The 27,704-nt window shown below is 46.9% G+C and overlaps 2 protein-coding genes across 3 annotated transcripts; one reads left to right on the top strand and one right to left on the bottom strand.

Moving 5' to 3' along the window:
• Window positions 1-998: 998 nt before the first annotated feature.
• Window positions 999-5,736, top strand: SIRT4 (sirtuin 4; the record flags this gene model as incomplete). 2 transcript variants are annotated; one of them, XM_080717410.1, is made up of 3 exons in its annotated part: window positions 999-1,222; window positions 4,934-5,228; window positions 5,584-5,736. In XM_080717410.1, 3 exons carry the CDS (start codon window positions 999-1,001, stop codon window positions 5,734-5,736), a joined length of 672 nt encoding a protein of 223 aa, XP_080573536.1. The 2 variants fall into 2 exon arrangements, with proteins under 2 accessions (XP_080573536.1, XP_080573535.1); XM_080717409.1 differs by having other exon boundaries at window positions 999-1,495.
• A 10,416-nt stretch (window positions 5,737-16,152) lies between these two features.
• On the bottom strand, window positions 16,153-25,914 carry PLA2G1B (phospholipase A2 group IB; the record flags this gene model as incomplete). The annotated part of the gene is made up of 4 exons (XM_080717775.1): window positions 16,153-16,274; window positions 19,781-19,908; window positions 20,553-20,712; window positions 25,677-25,914. The coding sequence occupies 4 exons, from the start codon at window positions 25,912-25,914 to the stop codon at window positions 16,153-16,155; spliced, it is 648 nt and encodes a 215-aa protein (XP_080573901.1).
• Window positions 25,915-27,704: the final 1,790 nt, after the last annotated feature.

Here is a 27,704-nt window from a genome sequence, read left to right as displayed (position 1 = left end):
AAAAAAAAAAAAGAATTATGAGCTGGGTGCACGCTTATAATCCCAGTAACTTGGGAGGCGGAGACAGGAGGATCACAGGTTCCCAGCCAGCCTCAGCTACTTAGTGAGGCCCTCTGCAACCAGGAGGAGTAGGAAGAGTAGAAAAAGAAAGGAAGCCAGGTGTGGTGGTGCACGCCTGCAATCCCAGATATAGGATAGCAAATTCTAGGCCTGCCTGGGCAATTTAGCAAGACCCTGTCTCAAAATTTAAATTTTTTTTTTTTTGGCGTGTATGTGGTACTGAGGGTGGAACCCAGGGGCATTCTACCTCTGAGATACACCCTCAGCCCTATTTTTTATTCTTTATTTTTGAAACAGGGGCTCATTGAGTTGCAAAGAGTCTCACTAAGTAGCAGAGGCTGTTTGTGAGTCACGATCCTCCTGTCTCAGCCTCCCAAATGCTGGAATTACAAGCATGGACTACCATGCCTGGTCCCTGCCCTTTTTTTTTTTTTTTTTTGGTGGTACTGGGGTTCCTGGAAACCCTTCTACCTCCGGGCTACACTCCCAGGCTTCGAACCTGCATGATCCTCCTGTCTCCGCCTCCCAAGCTCAGGGATTGCAAGCATGCACCACCACGCCCAGCTGGTTCCCTGCTGTTTTAAAAAAATTAATTACATTTTTGTGTGTGTGGTACTGAGGGTAGAACCCAGGGGCATTTCTTCCTCCGGGCTATACTCCCAGACCTATTTTTATACTTTATTTTGAAACAGGGTCTCACTAAGTTGCTGGGAGCCTCACTAAGTAGCTGAGGCTGGCTTCGAACCTGTGCGATCCTCCTGTCTCCGCCTCCCAAGCGCAGGGATTACAAGCGTGTGCCACCACTCCCGCCTTCATTCATTATTGGAGCAGAGTGATATTTCATTGTATGGGTAACACCATATTTTGTTTATTCATCAGTTGGTGGTTACCTTTTTTGCTATATCCAGGTTCTCATACAAGGTTTCTTTTTCTGCAGAATGAAAATGAGCTGCAGGTTGACTTTCAGGTCACCCAAAGGGCGCTGGATGGGGGCCCTCAGCGGGCAGAGTTTTCGCAGATCTGTGGGTTTGTTCGTGCCACCGAGTCCTCCTTTGGACCCTGAGAAGATCAGAGAGTTACAGCGCTTTGTCACTCTTTCCAAGAAACTCTTGGTGATGACCGGGGCGGGTATCTCCACTGAGTCAGGGATCCCGGACTACAGGTCCGAGAACGTGGGACTTTACGCCCGCACTGACCGGAGGCCCATTCAGCATAGTGAATTCGTAGGCAGTGCGCGCATCCGCCAAAGGTACTGGGCAAGAAACTTTGTGGGCTGGCCCCAGTTCTCCTCCCACCAGCCGAACCCTGCACACTGGGCTTTGAGTAACTGGGAGAAACTCGGAAAGCTGCACTGGTTGGTGACGCAGAATGTGGATGCGCTGCACACCAGGGCAGGGAGCCGGCGCCTGACGGAGCTGCACGGGTGCATGCACAGGTAAAGAGAGGCCCAGAGGTTCCGAAACGTGGGGAGAGATAGGCAAGAATTTTATTTTTTTATTTTTCATTATTTAGTATTATTATTTATTTTGCGGATCTGGGGATGGAACCCAGGGGCATTTTATTCTTTATTTTGAAACCGGGTCTCACTGAGTTGCAGAGGGCCTCACTAAGTAGCTGAGGCTGTCCGCGAACCGCGATCCTCCAGGTCTCAGCCTCCCGAATGCTGGGATTACAAGCGTGCGCCACCACGCCCGGCTTTTTTTTATTTTTTTCATTACTGGGTATGGAACCCAGGGGCATTCTACCTCCGAGCTACACCCCCAGCCCTATTTTTTATTCTTTATTTGGAAACTGTCTCACTGAGTTGCAAAGGGCCTCACTAAGTAGTAGCTGAGTCTGTCCACGAACTCTGATCCTCTTGTCTTAGCCTTCCGAATGCTGGGATTACAAGCATGTGCCACCACGCCTGGCTAGGAGGGAATTTTATAATGTGTGAGGGAAATAAAATAACTTTTTTTTTCTTTTTTTTTTTTTTCGGGTCTGGGGATGGAACCCAGGGGCATTCGACCTTCGAGTTACACCCCCTGTAACTCGGTCTCACTAAGTTACAGAGGGCCTCACTAAGTAGCTGAGGCTGTCTGCAAACTACAATCCTCCAGTCTCAGCCTCCTGAATGCTGGGATTACAAACGTGCACCACCACGCTCAGCTTTGAAAATAACATTTAACAACAAACAATTTAATACGTGGTTGTTAAATTTCATGGTCCTTGATATAAATGATGTGCACATCAAAGAAACATACAGTAAAAATGGTAGTAATTGAGGAAGCTTTTATGGGGAAGGCGGGCCTGGAGAATGGCTTAAGTTACACTAGGCAAAGGATTTTGGAAAAGGGGGGCTTTCTGTTAATGAAGAGGATTTTGCAGGCCCAAGGGAACCTGGGCTGACCTCTGTTGGAGGCTTTGGGATAGGAACAGTATGACAGGTTGTCGGGAAGGCTGGGTCCAGATCCTAGTAGATTAGAAAATCCTAGGGTTAGAAAGAGTAGGTGGGGAAGTCAACCTAAAGGACCCATCCTGAAGTGGTAGTGGAGGGATTAGAGAGATAGTGGTGCCCATGAGTTAATTAAAAAAAAAACAACCTTTCTTTTGTGTGTGTGTGTGTGTGTGATACTTGGGATTGAACCCAAGGGCATTCTACCTCCAAGGTACACCCCCAGCCCTATTTTTTATTTTTTAAACAGGATCTCACTAAGTTGAGGACCTTGCTAAGTAGCTGAGGCTGGCCGTGAACCTGTGATCTTCCTGTCTCAGCCTCCCAAATACTGGGATTTTACAAGCATGTGCCACCACGCCCAGCTTCATATTAACTTTTTTCATGATGAGAACTTCCAACATCCACAAAAGCAGAGAGGTTAAGTAGAGTGAATTCCCATATGCTATCACCCAAATTCAAAGATTTTTTAATCAATATTCTTTTTTTCATATTAGAGATTGAACTCGGGGGCCTTCTACCTCTGAGCTACAGTCTTCCTTATTTATTTATTTATTTATTTATTTATGGTACTGGGAATGGAACCCAGGGGCCTTCTACCTCTGGGCTATACTCCCAGCCCTATTTTATTTTATTTTATTTTTGGTACTGAAGGTTGAACCCAAGGCATTCTACCTCTAAGTTACACTTGCAGCCCTTTTTATCTTATTTATTTTTGGTACTGGGAACTGAACTCAGAAGAATTCTATCTCCAAGATCACCCCTCGCCCTATTTATTTATTTGGAAACTGGGTCTCAGGTTGTTGATATCCACACTAAGTTTGCCAAGGCTGGCTTTGAACCTGTGATCTTCCTGTCGCAGCCTCTCAAGTACTGGGATTACAAGTGTGCATCACCATACCCTACTTTTATCTTTTTATTTTTATTTATTTATTTGCAGTACTGAAGATGGCACCCAGGGGCATTCTACCTCTGAGTGAAACCCCCAGCCCATTTTTAAAAATTATTATTTTTTTAAACAGGGTCTCACTGAGTTGCAAAGGGCCTCATTAAGTAGCTGAGGCTGTCTATGGTCCATGATCCTCCTTTCTCAACCTCTGAGATGACAAGCGTGTACCACACGCCCCAGCATTTATTTTTATTTTGAAACAGAGCCTCATTAAATTGCTCAAGCTGGCCTTGACCCTGAGATTCGTCTGTCTCAGCCTCCCAAGTACTAGAATTACAGGTGTGCGCCACCATGCCTGGCTCACCTATTTTTGTGTGTGTGTGGGTTTGGGGATGAAACCCAGGGGCATTTGACCTCCGAGCTATAGCCCCTGCCTATTTTTTTATTCTTTATTTTGAAACAGGTCTCACTAAGTTGCAGAGGGCCTCACCGAATGCTGGGATTACAAGCGTGCGCCATCACGCCCGGCTGTCACCTATTTTTTAATTCTTTTTTTGTGTGTGTTACTATGGACCCAGGAGCTTTCTACCTCCGGGCTGTACTCCCAGACCTACTTTATACTTTATTTGGAAACAGAGTCTCACTAAATCGCTGAGAGTCTCACTAAGCTGAGGCTGGCTTCGAACCTGTGCGATCCTCCTGTCTCAGCCTCCCAAGCGTGGGATTAGAAACGTACGCCACCACGCCCAGCCCTTTTATTCTTTATTTTGAATCAGGGTCTCACTTAGTTGCAAAGGGCCTCACTATGTAGCTGAGGCTGTCCGTGAACTGCATTCCTCCTGTCTCAGCCTCCTGTTAGGATCACAGGTGTGCGCCACCACACTCGGCTTCTATTTTATTTTTTATCGGGAACCTGGGTCTCACTGCTTGCTGAGGCTGTCCTTGAACCTTTGATCCTCCTGTCTCAGCCTCTCAAGTACTGGGATTACAGGCATGCCCTGAATGTTACTTGTGCTAGAAGGCTGGCAGTTGAAAGGTGAGAAACAGGCGATTGTGAAAAAGGATGGCCAGGATGGGGAAATTGTGGGTGTTAGAAAAGAAAATAGTGCCACTGGTGTGGTAGAACAAGCCTGTAATCCCAGTATTTGGGAGCCTGAGACAGAGGGATTGCAGGTTCAAAGCCAGTGTCAGCAATTTAGATCCTCTATAATTTAGTGATACCTTGTTTGAAAATAAAAAATAAAATAGGCTGGGATCAAAAGTAGAATGCTCCTTGGTTCCATCCCCACTACCACAAGAAAGAAGATAAAAGAAAAGGTGACACTTGTAATCCCAGTACTTGGGAGGCTGACACAGGAGGCCAGCCTCAGCACTTTAGGGAGACTTGCTAAAAAAAGGATTGGGGTATAGCCCAGAGGTGAATGCCCCTGGGTTCAACCCTCGGACAGGAAGGAAGGAAGGGGATGGAGGGGCTGAAAACGTTGGGGTGCAGCCCTCTGGCACCTTGTGCTGCCAAAGACCTTGTCCAGCAGCCTTGTCTTTGGCTTCAGGGTCCTCTGCTTGGAGTGTGGCGAGCAGACCCCCCGGGGGGTGCTGCAGGAGCGCTTCCGGGCCCTGAACCCCACTTGGAGCGCTGAGGCCCAGGGTGTGGCTCCCGATGGCGACGTCTTCCTCTCGGAGGAGCAGGTGCAGAGCTTCCAGGTCCCGGCCTGCGCCCGATGCGGAGGCCCGCTGAAGCCAGATGTCGTGTTCTTCGGGGGCACAGTGAGCCCTGACAAGGTTGATTTTGTGCACAGGCGTGTGGGCGAAGCCGACTCCCTGCTGGTGGTTGGATCGTCCCTGCAGGTACCTGCCTGACCTGGCCACAGGTGACAGCCCTTGTGTGGGATGGGGAGTCTCAGAGGCCTCCCCTCTTTTTTTTATCTTTTTTTATGTTGCTGGGGGTGGAGCCCAGGGGCTTTCTACCTCCGGGCTATCCTCCCAGACCTATTTTATACTTTATTTGGAAACAGGGTCTCACTAAGTTGCTGAGAGCCTCACTAAGTAGCTGAGGCTGGCTTGGAACCTGTGTGATCCTCCTGTCTCAGCCTCCCAAGCGCGGGGATTACAAGCCTGCGCCACCACGCCCTCCAGGCTTCCTCCTCTTTTGAATCTCCTTTCTGGAGAGCTGAGCTCTTACGTGCGTCTTCTGCCTGGACAGGTGTACTCTGGATACAGGTTTATCCTCACTGCCCGGGACAAGAAGCTGCCAATCGCAATAGTGAATATTGGGCCCACGCGCTCGGATGACTTGGCCTGTCTGAAACTGAATTCTCGTTGTGGCGAGTTGCTGCCTTTAATAGACCCACATTGACCACAGCCCAGTGTTTCTGAGCCAGAAACAGGGACTTGCCTTTGACTCCTGCTGCTAAAGGTAAGTAGCTCTCAGATTAGATTCCAGTTCCCATTTGGGTGGAAGTAGAGTGAGCTGGGCCTGGGGGTCCAGGTCTGTAATCCCAATACATGGGAGGCTGAGACGAGAGGATTGTTGGTTCACAGCCAGTCTTACCAAGTATCGAAACCCTCAGCATCTTAGTGAGACTCTTGTTTCCAAGTAAAAAATAAAATAGGGCTGGGGGTATATCCTGGAGGTAGAACATCCTGGGGTTCAATCCCCAGTACCACACACGTACACACACAAAAACACAAGTTGACTTTTGCATGAAATTTAACATTGGTAAAATACCTTTAAGCCAGATATGGTGGCGCACGCTTTTAATCCTGGTACGTGGGAGGCTGAAACAGGAGGATTATGGTTCACGGCCAGCCTCAGCTACTTAGTGAGGCCCTCCGCAACTTAGTGAGACCCTGTTTCAAAATAAAGAATAAGCCGGGTGTGGTGGAGACAGGAGGATCGCGCAGGTTCGAAGCCAGCCGCGCTACTTAAGAGACCCTGTTTCCAAATAAAAAAGCATAAAAATAGGTCTGGGAGTGTAGCCTGGAGGTAGAAGGGTTTCCAGGAACCCCAGTACCACCAAAAAAAAAAAAAAAAAAAAAAAAAAAAAGAATAAAAAGCAGGGCAGGGGGGGTAGCTCGGAAGTCAAATGCCCCTGGGTTCCATGTTCCATCCCCAGACCCGCAAAAAAAAAAAAGAATAAAAATAGGTCTGGGAAAGCCCTGTGTGGTGACGCACATCTGTAATCCAGCATTCGGGAGGCTGAGACAGGAGCATCACGGTTTGTGGACAGCCTCAGCTACTTAGTGAGGCCCTCGGCAATGTAATGAGACCCTGTTTCAAAATAAAGAATAAAAAATAGGGCAGGGCTATAGCTCGGAGGTCGAATGCCCCTGGGTTCCATCCCAGATCCACACACACACACACAAAAAAAAATAGGGCTGGGAGTGTAGTTCAGAGGTAGAATGCCTCTGGGTTCCATCCTCAATGCCAAGGGGGGGGGAAAAAAAACAAAGAAAACCACTTTTATTTTATCTTATTTTATTTTATTTTTTGCGGGTCTGGGGATGGAACCCAGAGGCATTTGACCTCCGAGCTACACCCCCTGCCCCATTTTTTTATTCTTTATTTTGAAACAGGGTCTCACTGAGTTGCGGAGGGCCTCACTAAGTAGCTGAGGTTGTCTGCGAACCGCGATCCTCCGGTCTCAGCCTCCCGAATGCTGGAATTACAAGTGTGCGCCACCACGCCTGACTAAAAAAAGAAACACTTTTTTTTTTTTTTTTGGTGGTACTGGGGTTCCTGGAAACCCTTCTACCTCCAGGCTACACTCCCAGACCTATTTTTATATTTTCATTTGGAAACAGGGTCTCTTAAGCCAGCACGGCTGGCTTCGAACCAGCGCGATCCTCCTGTCTCTGCCTCCCAAGCGCAGGGATTACAAGCGTGCGCCACCACGCCCGGCAGAAACACTTTAAATAATAAACAGTTTATATTAAAAATTTCCAAGCTGGGCGTGGTGGCACACGCTTGTAATCCCAGCATTCAGGAGGCTGAGACGGGAGGATTGTGGTTTGCGGACAGCCTCAGCTACCTAGTGAGGCCCTTTGCAACTCAGTGAGACCCTGTTTCAAAATAAAGAATAAAAAATAGGGCTGGGGGTGTAGCTCAGAGGTAGGATGCCCCTGGGTTCCATCCCCAATACCATAAAAAAAAATTCCCAGTAGTCGCACGATTTACTTTATGCATTTGTTTCTGATCCAGGATCTAATCTGGGTACAGATATTTGTTCACTTGTCATATCTGGGTCGTTTCACAGACTTTATGATTAAAGTTTGTTTTTTTTTTTTTTTTTTTGTACAGAGGATTGAACCCCAGGGACGTTCTACCTCCAAGCCATACCCAGGCCCCCTTTTTTTTTTTTCTGATTTCAAAACAGGGTCTCACTAATATCCTGAGAGGCTTGCTAAATTGCTGAAGCTGGCTTTGAATCTGTAATCCTCCTGTTTTAGCCTTCCAAATTCTGGGATTCTGGCACCTGCCACTGCACCAGTTTAAGAGATTTGTGTGTGTGTGTGGGGGGGGGGGATTAGGGATGGAACTCAGGGGCATTCTACCTCCAAGCTACACTCCTAGCCCTATTTTTTATTTTTTTAGTTTTTTTATTTTTTTGGCGGGTCTGGGGATAGAACCTAGAGGCATTCAACTCCGAGCTACACTCCCAGCCCAAATTTTTATTCTTTATTTTGAAACAGGGTCTCACTGAGTTGCTGAGGGCCTCACTATGTAGCTGAGGCTGTCCGCAAACCACAATCCTCCCGTCTCAGCCTCCTGAATGCTGGGATTACAAGTGTGCGCCACCACGCCCGGCTTATTTTTTATTCTTTATTTTGAAACAGGGCTTCACTGAGTTGCAGAGGGCGTCACTAAGTAGCTGAGGCTGGCCTCGAACCTGGAATTCTTCAATCTCGGCCTCCCAAGTACTGGGATTACAAGTGTGCGCCACCACACCGGGCTAAGCGATTTTTCATTTTGGAACTTGGATTAACCCAGGGACTTCTACCTCTGTGCTACACCCCAGCCTTATTTTCTTATTAAGTTCTGGCATGCTGGTCTCAAATCTGCACTCTTTCTGTCTCAACCTCCCAAGTACTGGGATTATAGGCATGCGCCACCCTACCTGGCTTTGTACTATGGGTTTTTTTTTTGTGTGTTGTTGTTGTTGTTTGTTTGTTATTGTTTTTGTTTTTTGGTGCTGGGAATTGAACCCAGGGGCATTCTACCTCTGAGCCTCACCCCCAGCCCTATTTTTTTTTCTTTATTTTGAATCAGGGTCTCACTAAGTTTCGGAGGGCCTCACTAAGTAGCTGAGGCTGTCCGCGAACCACGATCCTCTCATCTCAGCCTCCCAAGTACTAGGATTACAAGTGTGTGCCACCATGCCTGGCTATGGTTTTTAATTTTAGGGGGGCACTGGGGTTTGAAGCCAGATACATTCCAGCCTGATTGTATTTTTATTTTGAAACAGGATCTTGCTAGATTGATGAGAGTCTCACTACTCGCTGAGGCTTGTCCTCAAACCTATGATCCTCCTGTCTCAGCCTCCCAAGTACTGGGATTACAAGTGTGCACCACCATGCCTGGCTTTTGTACTCTGGTTTTTTTGAGTGGGGAGGTTGATGTTCACAGTCGTTCTTTCCACCCCATTCCCAATTTATCTTGGCATTAACTCATTCCATTTCTTTTCAGATCCCTCAGGACTCATCCCTTTTTCCTTCAACCAATGGAAGCTCATTGATTGCGTCCTGTAGAGGGCAGCAAAGCACCATTTTCTGCCCGCAGGGCAGGTTTGCAAGCCAAGGAGGGGTCTTCAGACTGATGAGATTTGCCCCATCAAAGACTTCAAAGAAGCAGCTGCTCTTGATGGGAAAGTGGCCTTCATTTTCTTTCTCTCTCTTTCTTTCTTTCTTTCTTTCTTTCTTTCTTTCTTTCTTTCTTTCTTTCTTTCTTTCTTTCTTTCTTTCTTTCTTCTTCTTCTTCTTCTTTTTTTTTTTTGTACCGGGGATGGAACCCAGGGGCATTCTACCTCTGAGCTACACCCCCAGCCCTATTTTTTATTCTTTATTTTGAAACGGGGTCTCACTGAGTTTCAAAGGACCTTACTAAGTAGTAGCTGAGTCTGTCTGCGAACCACCTGTCTCAGCTTCGCGTGCACCATCACACCTGACTCTTCTTCCTTTTTTTTTTTTTTTTGATGCTGAGGATTGAACCTAGAGGCATTTTACCTCTGAGGCTCACCCCCAGCCCTGTTTTATTTTTATTTGGAAACAGAGTCTTGCTAAATGGCTGAGAGCCTCACTAAGTTGTTGAGACTGGCTTTGAATTTGGGATCCTCCTGTCTCAGTTTCCCAAGTACTCCCAAGTACTGGGATTTCAGGTGTGTGCCAGCACACCTGGCTTCATTTTTTTTTTTTTTTTATGTCAAATGGCAGAAGCAGTAGCCTGGGAAATATGTAGGCCATAGTGGCTTCTGGAGTGCTGTCCAGGGATCTCAGTAATCTGGGGGTGATGATGGACAGAACTGACAAGTTGTAATTCCAAATGGTTGTGTCTTTCACGGAACCATTTTGACATTTTTTTTTTACAAAATGAGCAATGGAATGCATACATTTTTTATTAACCAAGGAATAAAGAGATAATTTTTAATAGCATGCCAGGTTTATGGGCTGTACATTTATATTCTTTTTGTGTGTGTGTGTGTGTGGTGCTGGGGATTGAACCCAAAGGGATTCTACCTCCAAGCTATACTCCCACCCCTATTTTTAATTTTTTTGTTTTGAAACAGAGTCTTGTTAAGTTACTGAGAACATCACTAAATTGCTGAGGGTGGCTTTGAATCTGTGATCTTCTTGTCTCAGCCTCCTAAGTGCTGGGATTACAGGTGTGCATCACCATACCCACTGGCCCTTCCTCCCTTTCTCCTTGCACTCCCTCCTTCCCTCCCTCCCTTCCTTTCTTTTTCTTTCTTTCTCTCTTTCACGAAAAAGAAGCTAGGTGTGGCGGCACATACCTGTAATCCCAGTATTTGGGAGTCTGAGATGGGAGGATCAAAAGTTTGAGGCCAGGACACAATAATTTAGCCAAACCTTATTTCAAAATGAAATGTAGCCGGGCGAGGTGGCGCACGCTTGTGATCCCCGCGCTTGGGAGGCAGAGACAGGAGGATCGCGCAGGTTCGAAGCCAGCCGCGCGCGCTGGCTTAGGAGACCCTGTTTCCAAATAAAAATGTAAAAATAGGTCTGGGAGTGTAGCCCGGAGGTAGAAGGGCTTCCAGGAACCCCAATATCACCAAAAAAAAAAAAATGAAATGTAGTCGGGAGAGGTGGCGCACGCTTGTGATCCCAGTACTTGGGAGACAGAGACAGAAGGATCACGGTTCCTGGACAGCCTCAGCTACTTAGTGAAGCCTTCTGCAATTTAGTGAGACCTTGTGTCAAAACATAAAAATAGGGTTGGGGGTGTAGCTCAGAGTTAGAATGCCTCTGGATTCCATCTCCAGTAACACCAAAAAAAAAAAAAAAAATTAAAAATGAAATTTGGAAACCCTGTTTCCAAATAAAAAATATGAAAATAGGTCTTGGAGTGTAGTCCGGAGGAAGGGTTTCCAGGAACCCCAGTACCCCCCCCCAAAAAAAAAAGAAAAAAAGGGCTGAGGGTATAGCTTAGAGGTAATATGACCCTAGTCAATTCCCAGTGCCAAATAATAAGTAATTAAAAAGAGAATGGGGCTTTATGACACAGTTCTCCAAAGATTTCTACCTGATATCCTCTGTCAGAATAAAGAACCTACAGCCAGGCATGGCGGCATGCTCTTATAATCCCAGTACTTGGAAGACCGAGACAGGGGGATAGGAAGTTCAAGGCCAGCCTCAGCAACTTAGTGAGGTTCTCTGCAACTTAGTGAGACCCTATTTCAAAATAAAAGAATAAAAAAATAGGGCTGGGGATGTAGCTCAGAGGTAGAATGCCCCTGTGTTCCATCCTCAGTACCAGAAAAAAAATAAATAAACAAAATAAAAGAATAAAATTAGGCTGGGGGTGTAACTTGGAGGTAGAATGCCCCTAGATTCCATCTCCAGTACTGCACACATACACACACATGCACACGCACACACCCAGAATGGAGACAGCTGTCTTGAACCTTGTTTGTGGAAAACAACCAGTTAAACTGGGCATGGTGGCGGTGCACGCTTGTAGCTTGAAGGCAGAATTCCCTAGATTCCATTCCTAGTACTACACACACACACACACACACACACACAGAATGGAGACACACCTTGTTTGTGGAGAGAAAACAGTTAAACTGGGCATGGTGGTACATACTTGGAAGCCCGGTACTTGGGAGGCTGAGACAGGAGGATCACAGGTTCAAGGCCGGCCTCAGCAATTTAGTGAGACGCTGTTTCAAAATAAAAAGATAAAATAGGGCTGGAGGTATAGCTTACAGGTAGGATGACCTGGATTCAATCCCTAGTACCACAAAAACAGAATCTGGATCTTCCGAATCTCAAGCCATTTTCAACCACAAATACCAACAGTTATTGACGGACATTGTACTGAGACACTAATGACACAGAGATATCACTTGTTACCCTAAGGTAACTTGCAAAAAAATATGCTACCTCCTCCCCCAAGCATACATCCTTATTCTCTATCAGAAGATGTGGTAAATATGCCAGGCAAGGTGACACATGCTTATAATCTCAGTATTTGGGAGGACGAGACAGCAGGATTTCAGGTTTGAGGACAGTTTAATCAAGTAGTGAGACTCATCAACCTAGTGAGACCCTGTTTCAAAATTTAAAAAAAAAAAAAATAGGGCTGAGGGTGTAGTTCAGAGGTAGAATGCCCCTGGGTTCCATCCCCAGTACCAGACGTTATTTAAAAAAAAATAAAGTGAATAGTCCCCCCCCTTTTTGGGGGGGGATGGAACCCAGAGTCATTCTACCTCCGAGCTACCCCCCAGCCCTATTTTTTATGTTTTATTTTGAAACGGTCTCAATGAGTTCCAAAGGGCCTCACTAAATAGCTGAGGCTGTCCGCAAACCTGGATCCTCCTGTCTCAGCCTCCCAAATGCTGGGATTATAAGTGTGCGCCACCACACCTGGCTTCTTCCCTCTATTTTATTTTTATCTGTCATCTATCTATCTTTCTATCTATGTATCTATTTATTTGCAGTGCTGGGGATGGAATCCAGGGACATTGGACCTCTGAGCTATACCCTCAGCTCTATTTTTTATTCTTGATTTTAAAACAGGGTTTCACTGAGTTACAAAGGGCCTCACTAAGTAGCTGAGGCTGTCCGGGAACTGTGATCCTCCTGTCTCAGCCTCCCAAAGGCAGGGATTACAAACATGCGGCTTAATCCCAGCATTTGGGAGGCTGAGACTGGAGGATTGATGTTTGCAGACAGCTTCAGCTACCTAGTGAGGCCCTTTGCAACTCAGTGAGATCCTGTTTCCAAAAAAAATAAAAAAAAAATAGGTCTGGCGCTGGGCGTGGTGACACACACTTGTAATCCCTGCCTTTGGGAGGCCGAGACAGGAGGATCACGGTTCGCAGACAGCCTTTGCAACTCAGTGAGACCTTGTTTCAAAATAAAGAATAAAAATAGAGCAGGGGGGATAGCTCGGAAGCCAAATGCCCTGGGTTCCATCCCCAGACTCGCAAAAAATAAAATAAATTAAATACATAAATAGATGAAGTATGCATCCTTCCCTCTCCCCCTTAGGAAAATACTTACAGAACATTTTCTATACGACATGTGCTGTAGGAAGCACTCTACGACGCACCACCTTATAATATATAATATGCGCATTACTATTTCTCTTTATTTTTGTGGTACTGGGGATTGAACCCTGGGGCATTTACCTCCAAGTTATACCCCTAGCTCTATTTTAGTTTTATTTTGAAACAAGGCTGAGCCAGGCATGGTGGCACACACTTATAATCTCAGCACTTGGGAGGCTGAGACAGGAGGATCGTGCAGGTTCGAAGCCAGCCTCAGCTACTTAGTGAGGCTCTCAGCAACTTAGTGAGACCCTGTTTCCAAATAAAATATAAAATGGGTCTGGGAGTGTAGCCTGGAGGTAGAAAAGCTCCTGGGTTCCACCCTCAGTACTACAAAAACAAAACAAAACAAAAATAAAAACAAAGATAAAATAGAGGTTAGAGGTATAACTCAGATGTAGAATACCCCTAGAGGGTACTGGATTCAATCCATAGCACCACCAATTAAAAAAAAGAAAATGAAACAGGGTCTCACTAAGTAGCTGAGGCTGGCTGCAAACCTGGATCCTCCTGTCTCAGCCTCCCAAGTACTGGGATTACAAGCGTGTGCTACCACGCCTGGCTTTTATTCTTTATTTTGAAAAAGGATCTCACTAAGTTGAGGAGGGCCTCACTAAGTTACTGAGGCTATTGGTGAACCTGCGATGCTTCTGTCTCAGCCTCCCAAGTACAAGTGTGCCCACTTCTGGCTTACCCCAGCCTTTATTTTTTATATTATTATTTTTTTTCAGTATTGGGGATGGAACCCAGGGCATTCTACCTCCGAGATACACCCCCAGACCTATTTTTTACTCTTCATTTTGAAACAGAGTCTCACTGAGTTGCAAAGAATCTCACTAAGTAGCTGAGGCTGGCCATGAACTGCAGTCCTCCTGTCTCAGCCTTTGGAATACTGGGAATACAAGCGTTCACCACTATACCAGTATTGGGAAATGGCTTTAAAATGTATGATGTACCAGTATTGGGAAATGGTTTCAAAATGTGAAAATAACGTCTTATTAGAAAGCCAGGGGTTTCAGGGGAAAGAGCTGCAGAGGACCCAGGTGCCCAGGTGAAACACGGAAGCCTAGGGTCTTGTACTTCTCTAAGAGAAGCAAACTTCTTCAAGGGTGTGGGGGAATGCCATGAGCCTTCAAGAGACCCCAGACTCCGATAATCAACACATTTTGGAGTGTAACAAAAGGTGTGGGGTCTGTGCTGGAGACAGGGCAGGTCTACAGGAAGGAATCCCCACATCAAAAGACCTGCGGGAGAAAAGGCAGATCTAGCCCAAGAAAGGGCGAATCTAGTTGGGTCAGAAGACTGGTTATAAAGATACTCTGTATCCAGAAACCTCTGTGACTTCTTTTCAAGGCACCCTCCTGTACTGTCTCTGGTATAGGGCTTTATTAAATCTATCCTATCTTTCTAATAATAAAAATTGCTTAAGGTTACAGCAATTCTGGCTAGTGTTTTCTGTACCTAGCTTAGAACAAGAACCTACCGCTGCATCTCTCACGTAACAGCTTCAGGAGCCCAACAGGACCCCCAGAGCAGTTCCACCACTGCAGGTTTCCAACCGTAATGACCACACCCAGCTTTATATTTTATTTTACTTACTTTTTTTTTTTTTTTTTTGGCGGTACTGGGGATGGAACCCAGGGACATTCTACTTCCGAGCTATACCTCCAGCCCTATTTTTATTTTTATTTTATTTTATTCTATTTTATTTATTCATTTTTTGGTGGTACTGGGGTTCCTGGAAGCCCTTCTACCTCCAGGCTACACTCCCAGACCTATTTTTATATTTTTATTTGGAAACAGGGTCTCGCTTCCAACCTGCACGATCCTCCTGTCTCTGCCTCCCAAGCACAGGGATTACAAGCGTGCGCCACCATGCCCAGCTATTTTTTTTTTTTTTTTTAATTTTGAAACAGGGTCTCACTGAATTGCAGAGGGCCTAAGTAGCTGAGATTGGTCACGAATCCAGATCCTCATGTTTCAGCCTCCCAAATGTTGGGATTACAAGCATGGGCCTCCACACCCAGCTTTTATATTTTATTTTTAAAGCAGGGCCTCCCTAAATTGCAGAGGGCCTAAGTAGCTGAGGCTGGCTTTGAACCTCGATCCTCCTGTCTTAGCCTCCCAAGTACTGGCATTACAAATGTGTGCCCCCGTGCCCGGTGCAAGACCTTGTTTCAAAAAAAAAAAAAAAAAGTGTCGAGAGTGGTGTACAGTTTGTTATCTCAGCACTGAGGAATCCCAGGTTGAGACAGAAGGATCACAGGCTGGAGGACAAGTTCACAACAGACCTAGCAAGCTAGCAATATGTTTCTAAACAAATAACAAAAAGGGCTGGGGAGCCGGGCGTGGTGGCGCACGCTTGTCATCCCAGCATTCGGGAGGCTGAGACCAGAGGATCGCGGTTCGCAGACAGCCTCAGCTACTTAGTGAGGCCCTCCGTAACTCAGTGAGACCCGGTTTCAAAATAAAAAAATAGGGCGGGGGGGTTCCATCCCCAGGCCCGCAAAAAAAAAAAAAAAAAAAAGAAAGAAAAAGAAAAAAGAAACAAAAAGGGCTGGGGGTGTATCTCAGGTAGAATGCCCCTGAGTTTAATCCTCAGTCCCTCCCCCCATCTCTACACAAAGAAACAAATGAGGAAAAAGAAAGAAAGGAAGGAAAAGAAAGAAAGAAAAGAAAAGAAAAAAGAAAAGAAAGAAGAACCGGGTGTGGTGGTACACACTTGTAATCCCAGTACTCGGGAGGCTGAGACAGGAGGATCCCAGACTCAGCAAATAGTGAGACTGTTTCAAAGTAAAAATAAAGTGGGGCTGGGAGTGTAGCTCTGAGATAGAATACTGCTGGGTTCAGTTCCCAGTACCACAACACCCCCTTTCCCCCCAAAAAAATGCACACAACATCCCAAGGAGATCTTGCTACAGGGTGCTTTATTGGAAGGCACAGTGTGGCGAAGGAGCGGGAGGTAGGTGGCTGTCCAGAGGGGCTCAGCTCTTACAAATCTTGCTGTCCAGGTTCTTGTGCTCAGGGTTGTATGGAGCCTTGGAAAAGCAGATGGCGGCTTCCCGGTCACAGTTGCAGAGGAAAGCCTCACACTCTCTGTTCTTGCCTGGGGAGCAGAAGGGATCAGTCAGGTGGGCCCTGCTCTGTGCATCCAGGGCGGGAGGGTGAACTGGAATGAACCCGTGGCCAGCACACCGGTGCGGATATAGGTGAAGGTGAAGCCAGTGTGTGGCCCCGGGGTCCTGAGCCGGCCGCAGGTTCACAGCCCGCCCCGGCCGTGTAGCGAGACCCTGTTTCATCAAGGATGATAAATAGGGTTGGAGCCAGGCGTGGTGGCACACGCTTGTAATCCCAGCACTTGGGAGGCTGAGACGAGAGGATCACACAGGCTGGAAGCCAGCCTCAGCTACTTAGTGAGGCTCTCAGCAACTTAGTGAGACCCTGTTTCCAAATAAAATAGAAAATAGGTCTGGGAGTATAGCCTGGAGGTAGAAGTCCCTGGGTTTCATCCCCAGTACCACACACACACACACACACACACACACACACACACACACACACACAAGTAGGGTTGGGAGTGTGGCATGGAAGTAGAAAACCCCTGGCTTTAATCCCCAGTACCAAAATAAGAAGAAAAAAATATAAAATAAAAAGAGCTGTGGGTGCTGCTCACAATCCTCAGTACCAAAAAAGAAAAAGAAAAAAGAGCCAGGTGTGGTAGCATACACCTGTAACTCCAGTATTTGGGAGGCTAAGACAGGAGGATCACAGGTTTGAAGTCAGCCTCAGCAAGTTAGTGAGGCTCTCAGCAACTTAGCAAGACCCTGTTTCCAAATAAGAAAAAAAAAAGTAAAAATAAAAATAGGGCTGGGAGCCAGGTGTGGTGGTACACGCTTATAATCCCAGTATTTGGGAAGCTGAGATGGGAGGATCCGGGTTCATGGACAGACTCAGCTACTTATGGTTGGGAGGTATAGCTCAGAGGTAGAGTGCCCCTGGGTTCCATCCCCAGTAACACACACACACACACACACACACACACACACACACACACACACTCACAATAGGGCTGGGGTATATTCTGGAGGTAGAAAGCCTCTGTTCCACCCCCAGTACCATAAAAAAATAAAAATAAAACCCCAAAATAAACAAAAATCGCTAGGTGGGGTGGTGCACACCTGTAATTGTAATCCTAGGATTTGGGAAGCAGAGACAGGTGGATTGCAGGTTTGAGGACAGTCTCAGCAATTTAGTGAGACCCTTTTTCAAAATTAAAAAAAAAGAAATTAGCGCACACTTGTAATCCCAGCATTCTGGAGGCTGAGACCAGAGGATCGCCATTCATGGACAGTCTCAGCTACTTAGTGAGGCCCTCTGCAACTTAGTGAGACCCTATTTCAAAATAAAAATACAAAATAGGGCAGGAGGTGTAGCTCAGAGGTCGAATGCCCCTGGGTTCCATCCCCAGATCCACACACACAGAAAATAAATAAATAAAAATAAAAATAAAAACAAGGGCTGGTGTGTAGCTTGGAGGTAAAATGTCCCTGAGTTCAACATTTAGTCCCATAACAACAACAGCAACAAAAAATAAGGAAAATAAATAAGATGGGAATGGTGGTATAAACCTGTAATCCCAGTACTTGGGAGGCTGAGACAGGAGAATGATAGGTTTAATGAAAATCTCAGAAAGTGAGACTCTCATCAACCTAGTGAGACCATGTTTCAAAAAATAAAAATAAAATTGGGCTGGAGTAGATGGGCGTGGTGGCGCACGCTTGTAATCCCAGCATTCAGGAGGCTGAGACCTGGAGAATCGCAGTTCGCGGACAGCCTCAGCTACTGAGTGAGGCCCTCTGTAACTCAGTGAGACCCTGTTTCAAAATACAGAATTAAAAATAGGGCAGGGGGTATAGATCGGAGGTCAAATGCCCCTGGGTTCCATCCCCAAACCTGCAAAAAAAAAAAAAAAAAAAAAATTGGGCCGGAGTATAGCTCAGAGGTAGAATGCCCCGGTTCAATTCCCAGTACTGCAAAATAAGTAAATAAGTAAGTAAATAAATAAATAAATACGTACATACAAATAAAAAGGAGCTCTAAGAGTGCCTCTGGGTTTAATCCCCAGTCCCACAAAAACAAAAGAAAGAAAGAAAGAAAGAAAGAAAGAAAGAAAGAACGAACAAGGGAAAAAACCCAAAAATAATCCCGAGCCAAGTGTGGTGGCGCACGTTTGCAATCCCAGCACTTGGGAGGCTGAGACAGGAGGATCACAGTTCGCGAACAGCCTCAGCTCCTTAACGAAGCCTTTGAAAATCAGTGAGACCATGTTTCAAAATAAAGCATTAAAAAGTAGAATGTCCCTGGGTTCGATCTCCAGTACCACAAAAATAAATAAATAAATAAATAAATAAATAAATGAATAATAAATAAATAAATCCCACTGATTTTTAGATTTGCAGAAGGACTGCAGATTTAAGACCAAGCTTGAAATTTAGTAAGACCTTGTCCTTTAAAAAAAAAAAAAAAAGCTGGTCCTGTAGCTCAGTGGTGGAAAAATAACCTGGGTTCAATCTCCAGTATTGAAAAAAAAAAAAAAAGCCACCTTGGCAGAGTGACACGTTTCATGTCATGTCATTACAAAGCGGACTGGACTGTCTAAAACAAGAGGCCAGGCGCGGTGGCGCACGCTGGTAATCCCCGCGCTTAGGAGGCGGAGACAGGAGGATTGCGCAGGTTCGAAGCCAGACGCGCTGGCTTTTAAGAGACTCTGTTTCCAAATAAAAACGTAAAAACTGGGAGTGTAGCCCGGAGGTAGAAGAGCTTCCAGGAACCCCAGTACCACCAAAAAATAAAATAAAATAAAAATAAACAAGAGCAGGAGAAGCCAGGTGAAATGAAGCTCAATACCAACCTACTACTTAATAAATTATACAGTTTTGGGGAGATGACTGTCTTTGAGCCTCAACTTCCCACCTGTAAAATGGGAATAATAGTACTTGAACTGGGCAGGGTAGCACACAACTGTAATCCCAGTAATTGGGAGGCTGAGACAGGAGGATGGCAGGTATGAGGATAGCCCCGGCAATTAGTGAGACTCTCATCAACCTAGCGAGGCCCTGTTTAAAAAAAAAATTATATATATATATATATATATGGGGCCGGGCGTGGTGACTCACGCTTGTAATCCCAGCATTTGGGAGGCTGAGACGAGAGGACCGCAGTTCGTGGACAGCCTCAGCTACTTAATGAGGCCCTTTGCAACTCAGTGAGACCCTGTTTCAAAATAAAAAGTAGGTCTGGGTATATCTTGGAGGTAGAATGCCCCTAGGTTCCATCCCCAGTACCACACACACAAAAAAAAAAAAAAAAAAGAAAAAGAAAAAGAAAAAGAAAAAGAAAAGAAAAGAAAAAAGAAAAGAAAGAAAAGAAAAGAAACAGGATCTTGCTTGGTTGCTGAGAGCCTCTCTAAATTGCTGAGGCTGTCCTCGATCCTCCGGTTTTAGCCTCCGGAGTATGGGGATTACAGGTGTGGGCTGCCATGCCTGGCTAATGTTCTGCAGGCCTCCTGAGAGCTTGCTAGAATCCACAGGCCAAAGAAGGGTATCAACTTACTGCTACAGGTGATTTCAGTGCCGGAGCAGGTGTATGAGTAGGTGTTGGTGTAGGGGTTGTCCACGAGGAGTAAACAGCCTTTGATCTTCTTGGCCTGGGTGTAGCACTTGTCGTGGGTCTGGCAGCACCTGCAGGGGGAAGGGGGGAGCAGATCAGCCTGCAGTTGCCCTCTGAAACAGGCAGGAATGACCTGGGGAGAAAGGTCTTGTAACTTGAAAACCCACAGTCCCTCTGGTTGCATATTTGTTGAACATTGTTTGACGTGGTTGTAGGACTATAGTAAATTTATATATCCTGAAGATTCAGAGACACGTTTTTTTCTAATCCTAGGCTGATGATAGTGGCCGGGATGGCGTGTAGTGCCATTTTCTGCCACTAGAGGGAAGCATCTCCCGTTATTTATACCTTGGACATTGTTTTCCCTTTTCTAATGAGGAACATTAGTTACAGGAGGGGGGTTAAACTCAGAGGCATTCTACCTCCAAGCCGCATGCCAGCGCTAATGTTCATTTTTTATTTTGAAATAGGGTCTCATTAAATTGCTGAGGCTGGCTTCGAACCTTTCATCCCCCTGTCTCAGCCTTCCAAGTACTGGGATTACAGACGTGTCACCACACCCGGCTTCAGAATGTTAGCTCTTTATAAGTCAGGGGGTGGAAGCCCTTAGCAGATGTGCACGCCACCTTTCCGAGCCTCCTGAGGTCTGTGGTGTGTGCCCGCCCCCACCCCGACGTGCACACTCGGATCTCCCAACCGCGGACGGGGCACTCACTGGTCCAGCTCATCCACGGGAGTGCCGGAGCCGCCCAAGCCACAGTAGCAGCCGTAGTTGTTGAATTCCTGGTAGGGCCTGCTTCCGGGGATGGCACATTTTATCATGTTTCGGAACTGCCACACCGCCCGAGGGCTGATGCTGTGTGCCCCAGCGCCCACTGCAAGATGACACGGCCAGGGTCAGTCCCGGCTGGCTCTGCCAAGCGCCACCAGGGGCCGCCACTGGCCCCTGCCAGCTGCTTCCTCCAAGATCCCAGGACCCAGGGACCTGATAAAGTGAATAGGGACTTTTTTTTTTTTTTTTTTTTTTTTTTTTTTTGGTGGTACTGGGGGTAGAACCCAGGGGCTTTCTACCTCCGGGCTATACTTCCAGACCTGTTTTTATATTTTATTTGGAAACAAGGTCTCGCTAAGTTGCTGAGAGCCTCACTAAGTAGCTGAAGCTGGTTCCAACCTCTGCGATCCTCCTGTCTCAGCCTCCCAAGCGCTGGGATTACAAGCGTGCGCCACCACGCCCGGCCCCTGTTTTTTTATTGTTTATTTTGAAACAGCGTCTCACTAAGTTGTGGAGGGCCTCACTAAGTAGTTGAGGCTGTCTGCAAACCATGATCCTCCTGTCTCAGCCTCCCGAATGCTGGGATCACAAGTGTGTGTCACCATGCCCAGCTCGGGCTTTGTATTTTGAAACAAGGTCTCACTAAGTTGCGGAGGGCCTTTCTAAGTTGTTGAGGCTGTCTTTGAGCCTGCAATCCTCCTGTCTCAGCCTCCTAAGTACTGGGATGACAGGTGTGTATCATCACACACAGCTTAATTAATTCAGAAATGGAAAATGAGTGGGGCGTGGTGACCCACACCTGTCATCCTAGTACTTGGGAGGCTGAGACAGGAGGATCACAGGTTTGTGGCCAGCCTCAGCTACTTAGTGAGACCTTGTTTCAAAAGAAATAGGACTGGCAGTGTAGCTCAGAGGTAAATGCCCCTGGGTGCAATCCCCAGTACTCCCCAAACAAACAAACAAACAAACAAATAAACAAACAGCTGAATGTTGTGTTTTCCACCTTTTTTTTTTTTTGTATTGGGGTACTGCCACTGCCAGCCTCAGCAACTTAGCAAGACCCTGTTTCTTTCCTTTCTTTCTTTCTTTCTTTTCTTTTTATTTTCTTTATTCTTTCTTTTTTATTTTTTGTGGTACTGGGGATGGAACCCAGGGGCTTTCTATCTCTGGGCTATACTACCAGATCTATTTAAATTTTATTTGAAAACAGGGTCTAAGTTGCTGAGAACCCAGGGGTATTTTACTTCCAAGCTACACCCCCAGCCCTATCTTTTAATTCTTTATTTTGAAACAGGGTCTCACTGAGTTGCAGAGGGTTTCACTAAGTAGCTGAGGCTATCCTCGAACCACTATCCTCCTGTCTCAGACTCCCAAATGCTGGTATTACAAGCTTTTTATTACAGGCTTTTTTTTTTTTTTTTTTTTTTTTTTTGGTGGTACTGGGGGTGGAACTCAGAGGCTTTCTACCTCTGGGTCACACTCCAAGACCTATTTTCTATTTTATTTGGAAACAGGGTCTCACTAAATTGCTGAGAGCCTCACTAAGGAGCTGAGGCTGGCTTCGAACCCGTGCGATCCTCCTGTCTCAGCCTCCCAAGCGCGGGGATTACAAGCGTGTGCCACCACGCCCGGCTGGCCTTTTATTTTTTTAAACAGGGTTGTTGAAAGTTGATTTCACCAGGTTGCTGAAAGCCTCACTATGTTGTTGAGGTTGTCTTCAAACTTGTGATCCTCCTGTCTCAGTCTCCCAAGTACTGGGATTACAAGCACACCTGGCTATATATGGTAAATTAAATGAATGAAATAATAATTGATTTAAACAAAGTTCCTTAGCACGTAGTAGGTATTTCATAAATCCAACCTCTAGTTGAAAGAATGCTTGTCCAAACCAAGTCTAAGGCTTCACAGGACAGGCTTAGGGGAACAGAACCATTACCCCATTTGAGCAGAGCTCTACCCTGTGAGATTTGGTACCCTAAAAAGAAGAGGAAGCCAGACAGAGTGGTGCAGGCCTGTAATCCCAGTACCTGGGAAACCAAGACAGGAGGATTGCCAGTTTGAGTCCAGCCTATGCAATTTAGCGAGATCCTGTTTCAAAATTAAAAAGATAAGCCGGGCGTGGTGGTACACCTTTGTAATCCCTGCATTCCTGAGGCTGAGACAGGAGGAGCCCTGTTCGTGGACAGCCTCAGCTACTTAGTGAGGCCCTCTGCAACTCAGTGAGACCCTGTTTCAAAATAAAGAATAAAAAATAGGGCTGGGGTATAGCTTGGAGGTAGAATGCCCCTGGGTTCCATCCCCAGTACCGCAAAGAAAATAAATAAATAAATAAAAGATAAACTGGGCATGGTGGCATGCCCTTGTAATCCCAGTACTTGGGAGGCTGAGACAGGAGGACTGAAGGTTCAAGGACAGCCTCAGCAACTAAATCAGGGTCTCAACAGTTTAGCAAGACTGTTTCAAAATAAAAATTAAGCCTGGCATGGTGGCACACACTTGTAATCCCCGCGCTTGGGAGGCGGAGACAGGAGGATGGCGCAGGTTCGTAGTCAGCCGTGCTGGCTTAAGAGACCCTGCTAATTAATTAATTAATTAATTTTTTGGGGGGTGGTTCCCAGGGGCTTTCTACCTCCAGGCTACACTCCCAGACCTATTTTCTATTTTATTTGGAAACAGGGTCTCACTAAGTTGCTGAGAGCCTCACTAAGTAGCTGAGGCTGGCTTCGAACCTGTGCGATCCTCCTGTCTCAGCCTCCCAAGCGCGGGGATTACAAGCGTGCGCCACCACGCCTGTCTAAATAATTTTTTTTTTTTTTTGGTGGTACTGGGGTTCCTGAAAGCCCTTCTACCTCCGGGCTACACTCCCAGACCTATTTTTTAATACTTTTTTATTTGGAAACAGGGTCTCCTAAGCCAGCACGCGCGGATGGCTTCGAACCTGCGCGATCCTCCTGTCTCTGCCTCCCAAGCGCGGGGATTACAAGTGTGCGCCACCATGCCTGGCTAAATTTTAAAAATATATAAAATAGGTCTGGGAGTGTAGCCCGGAGGTAGAAGGGCTTCCAGGCACCCCAGTACCACCAAAATAATTAATTAATTAATTAATTAAAATAAGGTTGAGAGTATCGCTCAGAGGTAGAATGTTCCTGGGTTTAATCCTTAGTATCATCCCTGAAATTAAAAAAAAAAATGTATTTGTATATGGCTGGGGGAGTCAGGCCCAGTTATGCATGCCTGTAATCCCAGGACTTGGGAGGCTGAGATAGTGAGACAGTTTTTAAAACGGGGGTGCTGAGGGTATAGCATGGAGGTAAAAAGCCCCCGGAGTTCAATCCCCAACACCACACAAAAAAATAAAATCGAGAGGAGAGGACACGAATGATTTTCATGATCCCACTGTGTTAGACACCAATACGGTCTCGTTGCCCCTTCCTTCTCAATCCGCTGGGTCTCTAGGAGCACTTGTGCCTAAACCGGGGGCCACGGCCAACTGCTCCCCCAGAAGCAGCCTCCGGGCAGCCGTCAAGGTCTGTGTTCAGGAGCAGAGACCCGGAGTTGGGCAGGAGCCGCCTGATTGCCCCGGCCTCTGTCTGTCTGTCTGTCTGTCTGTCTGTCTGTCTGTCTGTCTGTCTTTCATAGATTCTTTGCAGAAGCCAGATTTGCACAAAAACCCCAGCTTGTGCACAAGTATATGTGTGCAGATCTGTGCACGCAGACATGTGCTCCTGCAGGGGGACCACGGCGCGTTCATCTCTGGGTCGCTGGTCTCAGCCCCAGCCTGGGAGGTTTCCATCAGGGCTGGTGGAGGCCGGGCGGAGGAGGCAGGATTCGGACCCCAGCGCGTCTGACTCCCTGGACCACCGGTGCACCACGCCGGCGGCATCGCCTGGCCCTGTGGAGCCCGGGCTTCAGTGTGGGGGACGCAAGGAGGAAGTGAATTGCCGGGGTGGCCATGCACGCCCTGAAATCTCAGTGCTCGAGAGGCTGAGACAGGAGCGCAGGTTTGAAGCCAGCCTCAGCAACTTAGCAAGACCCTGTCTCTTTCTTTCCTTCCTTCCTTCCTTCTTCCTTCTTTCCTTCTTTCTCTCTTTCTTCTTTCTTTCTCTTTCTTTTTCTTTTTTTGTGGTACTGGGGATGGAACCCAGGGGCTTTCTACCTCCAGGCTACACTACCAGATCTATTTAAATTTTATTTGAAAGCCGAAAGCCGGGCATGATGGTGCACGCCTGTAATCCCCGCGCTTGGGGGGCTGATACGGGAGGATCGCACAGGTTCAAAGCCAGACTCAGTTGGCTTAAGAGACCCTGTTTCCAAATAAAATATAAAATAGGTTTGGGAGTGTAACCCGGAGGTAGAAGGCCCCTGGGTTCCATCCCCAGTACCACCCAAAAAATAAAAAATAAGAAAAATAATAAATAAATTTTATTTGAAAACAGAGTCTCACTAAGTTGCTGAGAGCCTCACAAAGTAGCTGAGGCTGGCTTCGAACCTGCACAATTCTCCTGTCTCAGCCTTCCAAGTGCTGGGATTACAAGCGTGAGCCACCACGTCCAGCTTGTAAGACCCTGTTTCTAAATAAAAAAATAAAAAAGGGCTGGGGGTGTATCTTGGAAGTAGAACACCCCTGGGCTCAATCCCCAGTATCTATCTATCTATCTATCTATCTATCTATCATCTATCTATCTATCATCTATTATCTATCTATCTATCTATCTATCTATCATCTATTATCTCTCTCTCTCTCTCTCTCTATCTATCTATCCTATCCATGAATGGACAAATGAGGATTTCAGGCCAGGTTGGTTCTGGGAAGTCACCTTGTCAAGGTGATGTGGCGGAGGAGCTTGGGCCGGCGGCCCAGGGAGACCTGTGTAGGAGGGTCATCTGCGTTCAGACCTGGAGGCTGAGAAGGTGCCGGCTGTCGGGGATATGAGGAATGAGGAGGGAATCCCAACCTGGAAACCCTGAGATCCCCGGGAAGTGGCAGGTGAGACTCCAGCTGTGGCCCAAGCCCCTCTGTGAAGAGACATCTTAGCCCACATCTTAGGAGCAGAAAGGGGCGCTTACCTGCGAGCAGAGCAACCACCAGAAGGAATCTCATCTTGAGCCAGGAAGAGGACTGAAGTGACCGGCGGCCTCCCTTCTTATAGCTCGGGCCCCACGCCCCCGAGATAAGGCTGTTTGCTTTGCTCTTAGCCGGCTTGGGGTTGGCCTTGAGTCTCGTGGGGGAACGACTCGGATGGCTTTGCCCGCAAGGGATCGCTGGAAACGATTCCGTGGATTTGCAGTTGGCGCTTTTCCCCATCGGATTTGTTGGCTGGAGTTTGGTAGATCTTGGAATCACCCCAGCCCTTGGCCCTGGGTCCAGCTCCACGTAGGAGGAGAGGGGCAGCCATTGATCTTCTGGGGAAGCTGGGAGAAGAGGGACAGGAAGAAAAGCACGAGGCCTCCAAGTCTTCTCACTCGCCTGGGTCCGTGGTGTGGCTGAGGTGGGAGACACGCACTTCACGGGCGGGGAAACACTTCAGAAACCTGAAATCACTTGCCCAGTCGCACAGCCAGGAAGTGGCAGCGCAGGCCAGGCTTAGGCTTCCAGGCACATTCTGTCACCCTACATGTACTTGTTGTGGTGCTGGGGACTGAACCCAGGGGTATCTAAACTACACCCCCAGCCTTATTTTATTCATTTTTTTAAAATCTGGAAACGGTCTCACTAAGTTGCCGAGGTTTTAACTAAGTTGCTTAGGCTGGACATGAACCTGCAGTTCTCCTGTCCAGGTGATTACAAGCGTGCGCCACCACGCCCAGTATTTTCTTTTTTGAAACAGGGTCATGCACAGTTGCTGAGGGCCTCACTAAGTTGCTGAAGCTGGCCACAAACCTTCAATCCTCCTGTTTCAGCCTCCCAAGTACTGAAATTACAGGTATACACCACCATGCCCAGCTTATACTTTTGAAATAGGGTCTCACTAAGTGACAGAGGGTCTGGCTAAATTGCTGAGGCTGGCCTCGAACCTGCAATCCTCCTGTCTCTACCTCCCAAGTACTGGAACTACAGACACACGCCATCATACCAGGCCAACGTAGGGTTTTCTAAAACCTGTACTGACAAGGAGGAAAGTGGTATTGGTATAGTGAGAAAAACTAAAACACCAGCCAGGCATGGTGGTGCATGCTTGTAAAATTCCAGTGTAGCTGGGCGTGGTGGCGCACGCTTGTAATCCCAGCATTCGGGAGGCTGAGACCTGGAGGATCGTGGTTCGCGGGCAGCCTCAGCTACTTAGTGAGGCCCTCTGCAACTCAGTGAGACCCGGTTTCAAAATAAAGAATAAAAAATAGGGCAGGGGGTGAAGCTCGGAGGTCAAATGCCCCTGGGTTCCATCCCCAGACCCGCAAAAAAAAAAAAAAAAAAAAAAAAAAAAAAAATTCCAGTGTAGTGGCACGTTTAATCAATCCCAGTACGGGAGGCTGAGACAGGAGGATCACGGTTCAAGGCCAGCCTCAGTAACTTTGTGAGCTCTCAGCAACTTAGTGAGATTCTGTTTCCAAACCAAAAATAAAAAAGGCTGAGGATACAGTTTAGAGATTAGGACACCCCTGGGTTCAGTCCCCAGTGCCATTGTTTAGATGACATTTTTTGGTGAAATTCACGTAACGTTAACTGCTTGAAGTGAGGAGGGCCGCGCGGTTGGGTACAACCACGGCGCTGCGTAACCACCACCTCTGCCTAGTTCCAGAACATTCTCCTCACCCTAACAGGCAGCCTTCGGCAGTCCTGCTTCTCATCCCTGGCCACTGCTAACCTGCTCGCTGTCTCCACGATTAACCTGTTCTAGAGGTTTCCTGCACAGCAGCAGCATCTCTAATCCTGAATCTGAAATGCTCCAACATGTGAAACTTTCCGAGTGGGAACATGATACCGCAGTGGAGAAGTCTACACTTGGCCTCATGAAACAGGTTGTATAAAAACACGGCTGGGCGTGGTGGTGCACATCTGTAATCCCAGAATTTGGGAGGCTGAGACAGGAAGATCCCAAGTGCAAGGCCAGTCTCAGCAGTTTAGCCAGACCCTTAGCAATTTACAGAGACCTCATT

The sequence above is a fragment of the Muscardinus avellanarius genome (assembly GCF_963383645.1).
Source record: "Muscardinus avellanarius genome assembly, chromosome: 21".
NCBI lineage: Eukaryota > Metazoa > Chordata > Mammalia > Rodentia > Gliridae > Muscardinus > Muscardinus avellanarius.
The sequence above is the reverse complement of the archived record's forward strand: the minus strand, read 5'-3'. Positions and strand labels throughout refer to the sequence as shown.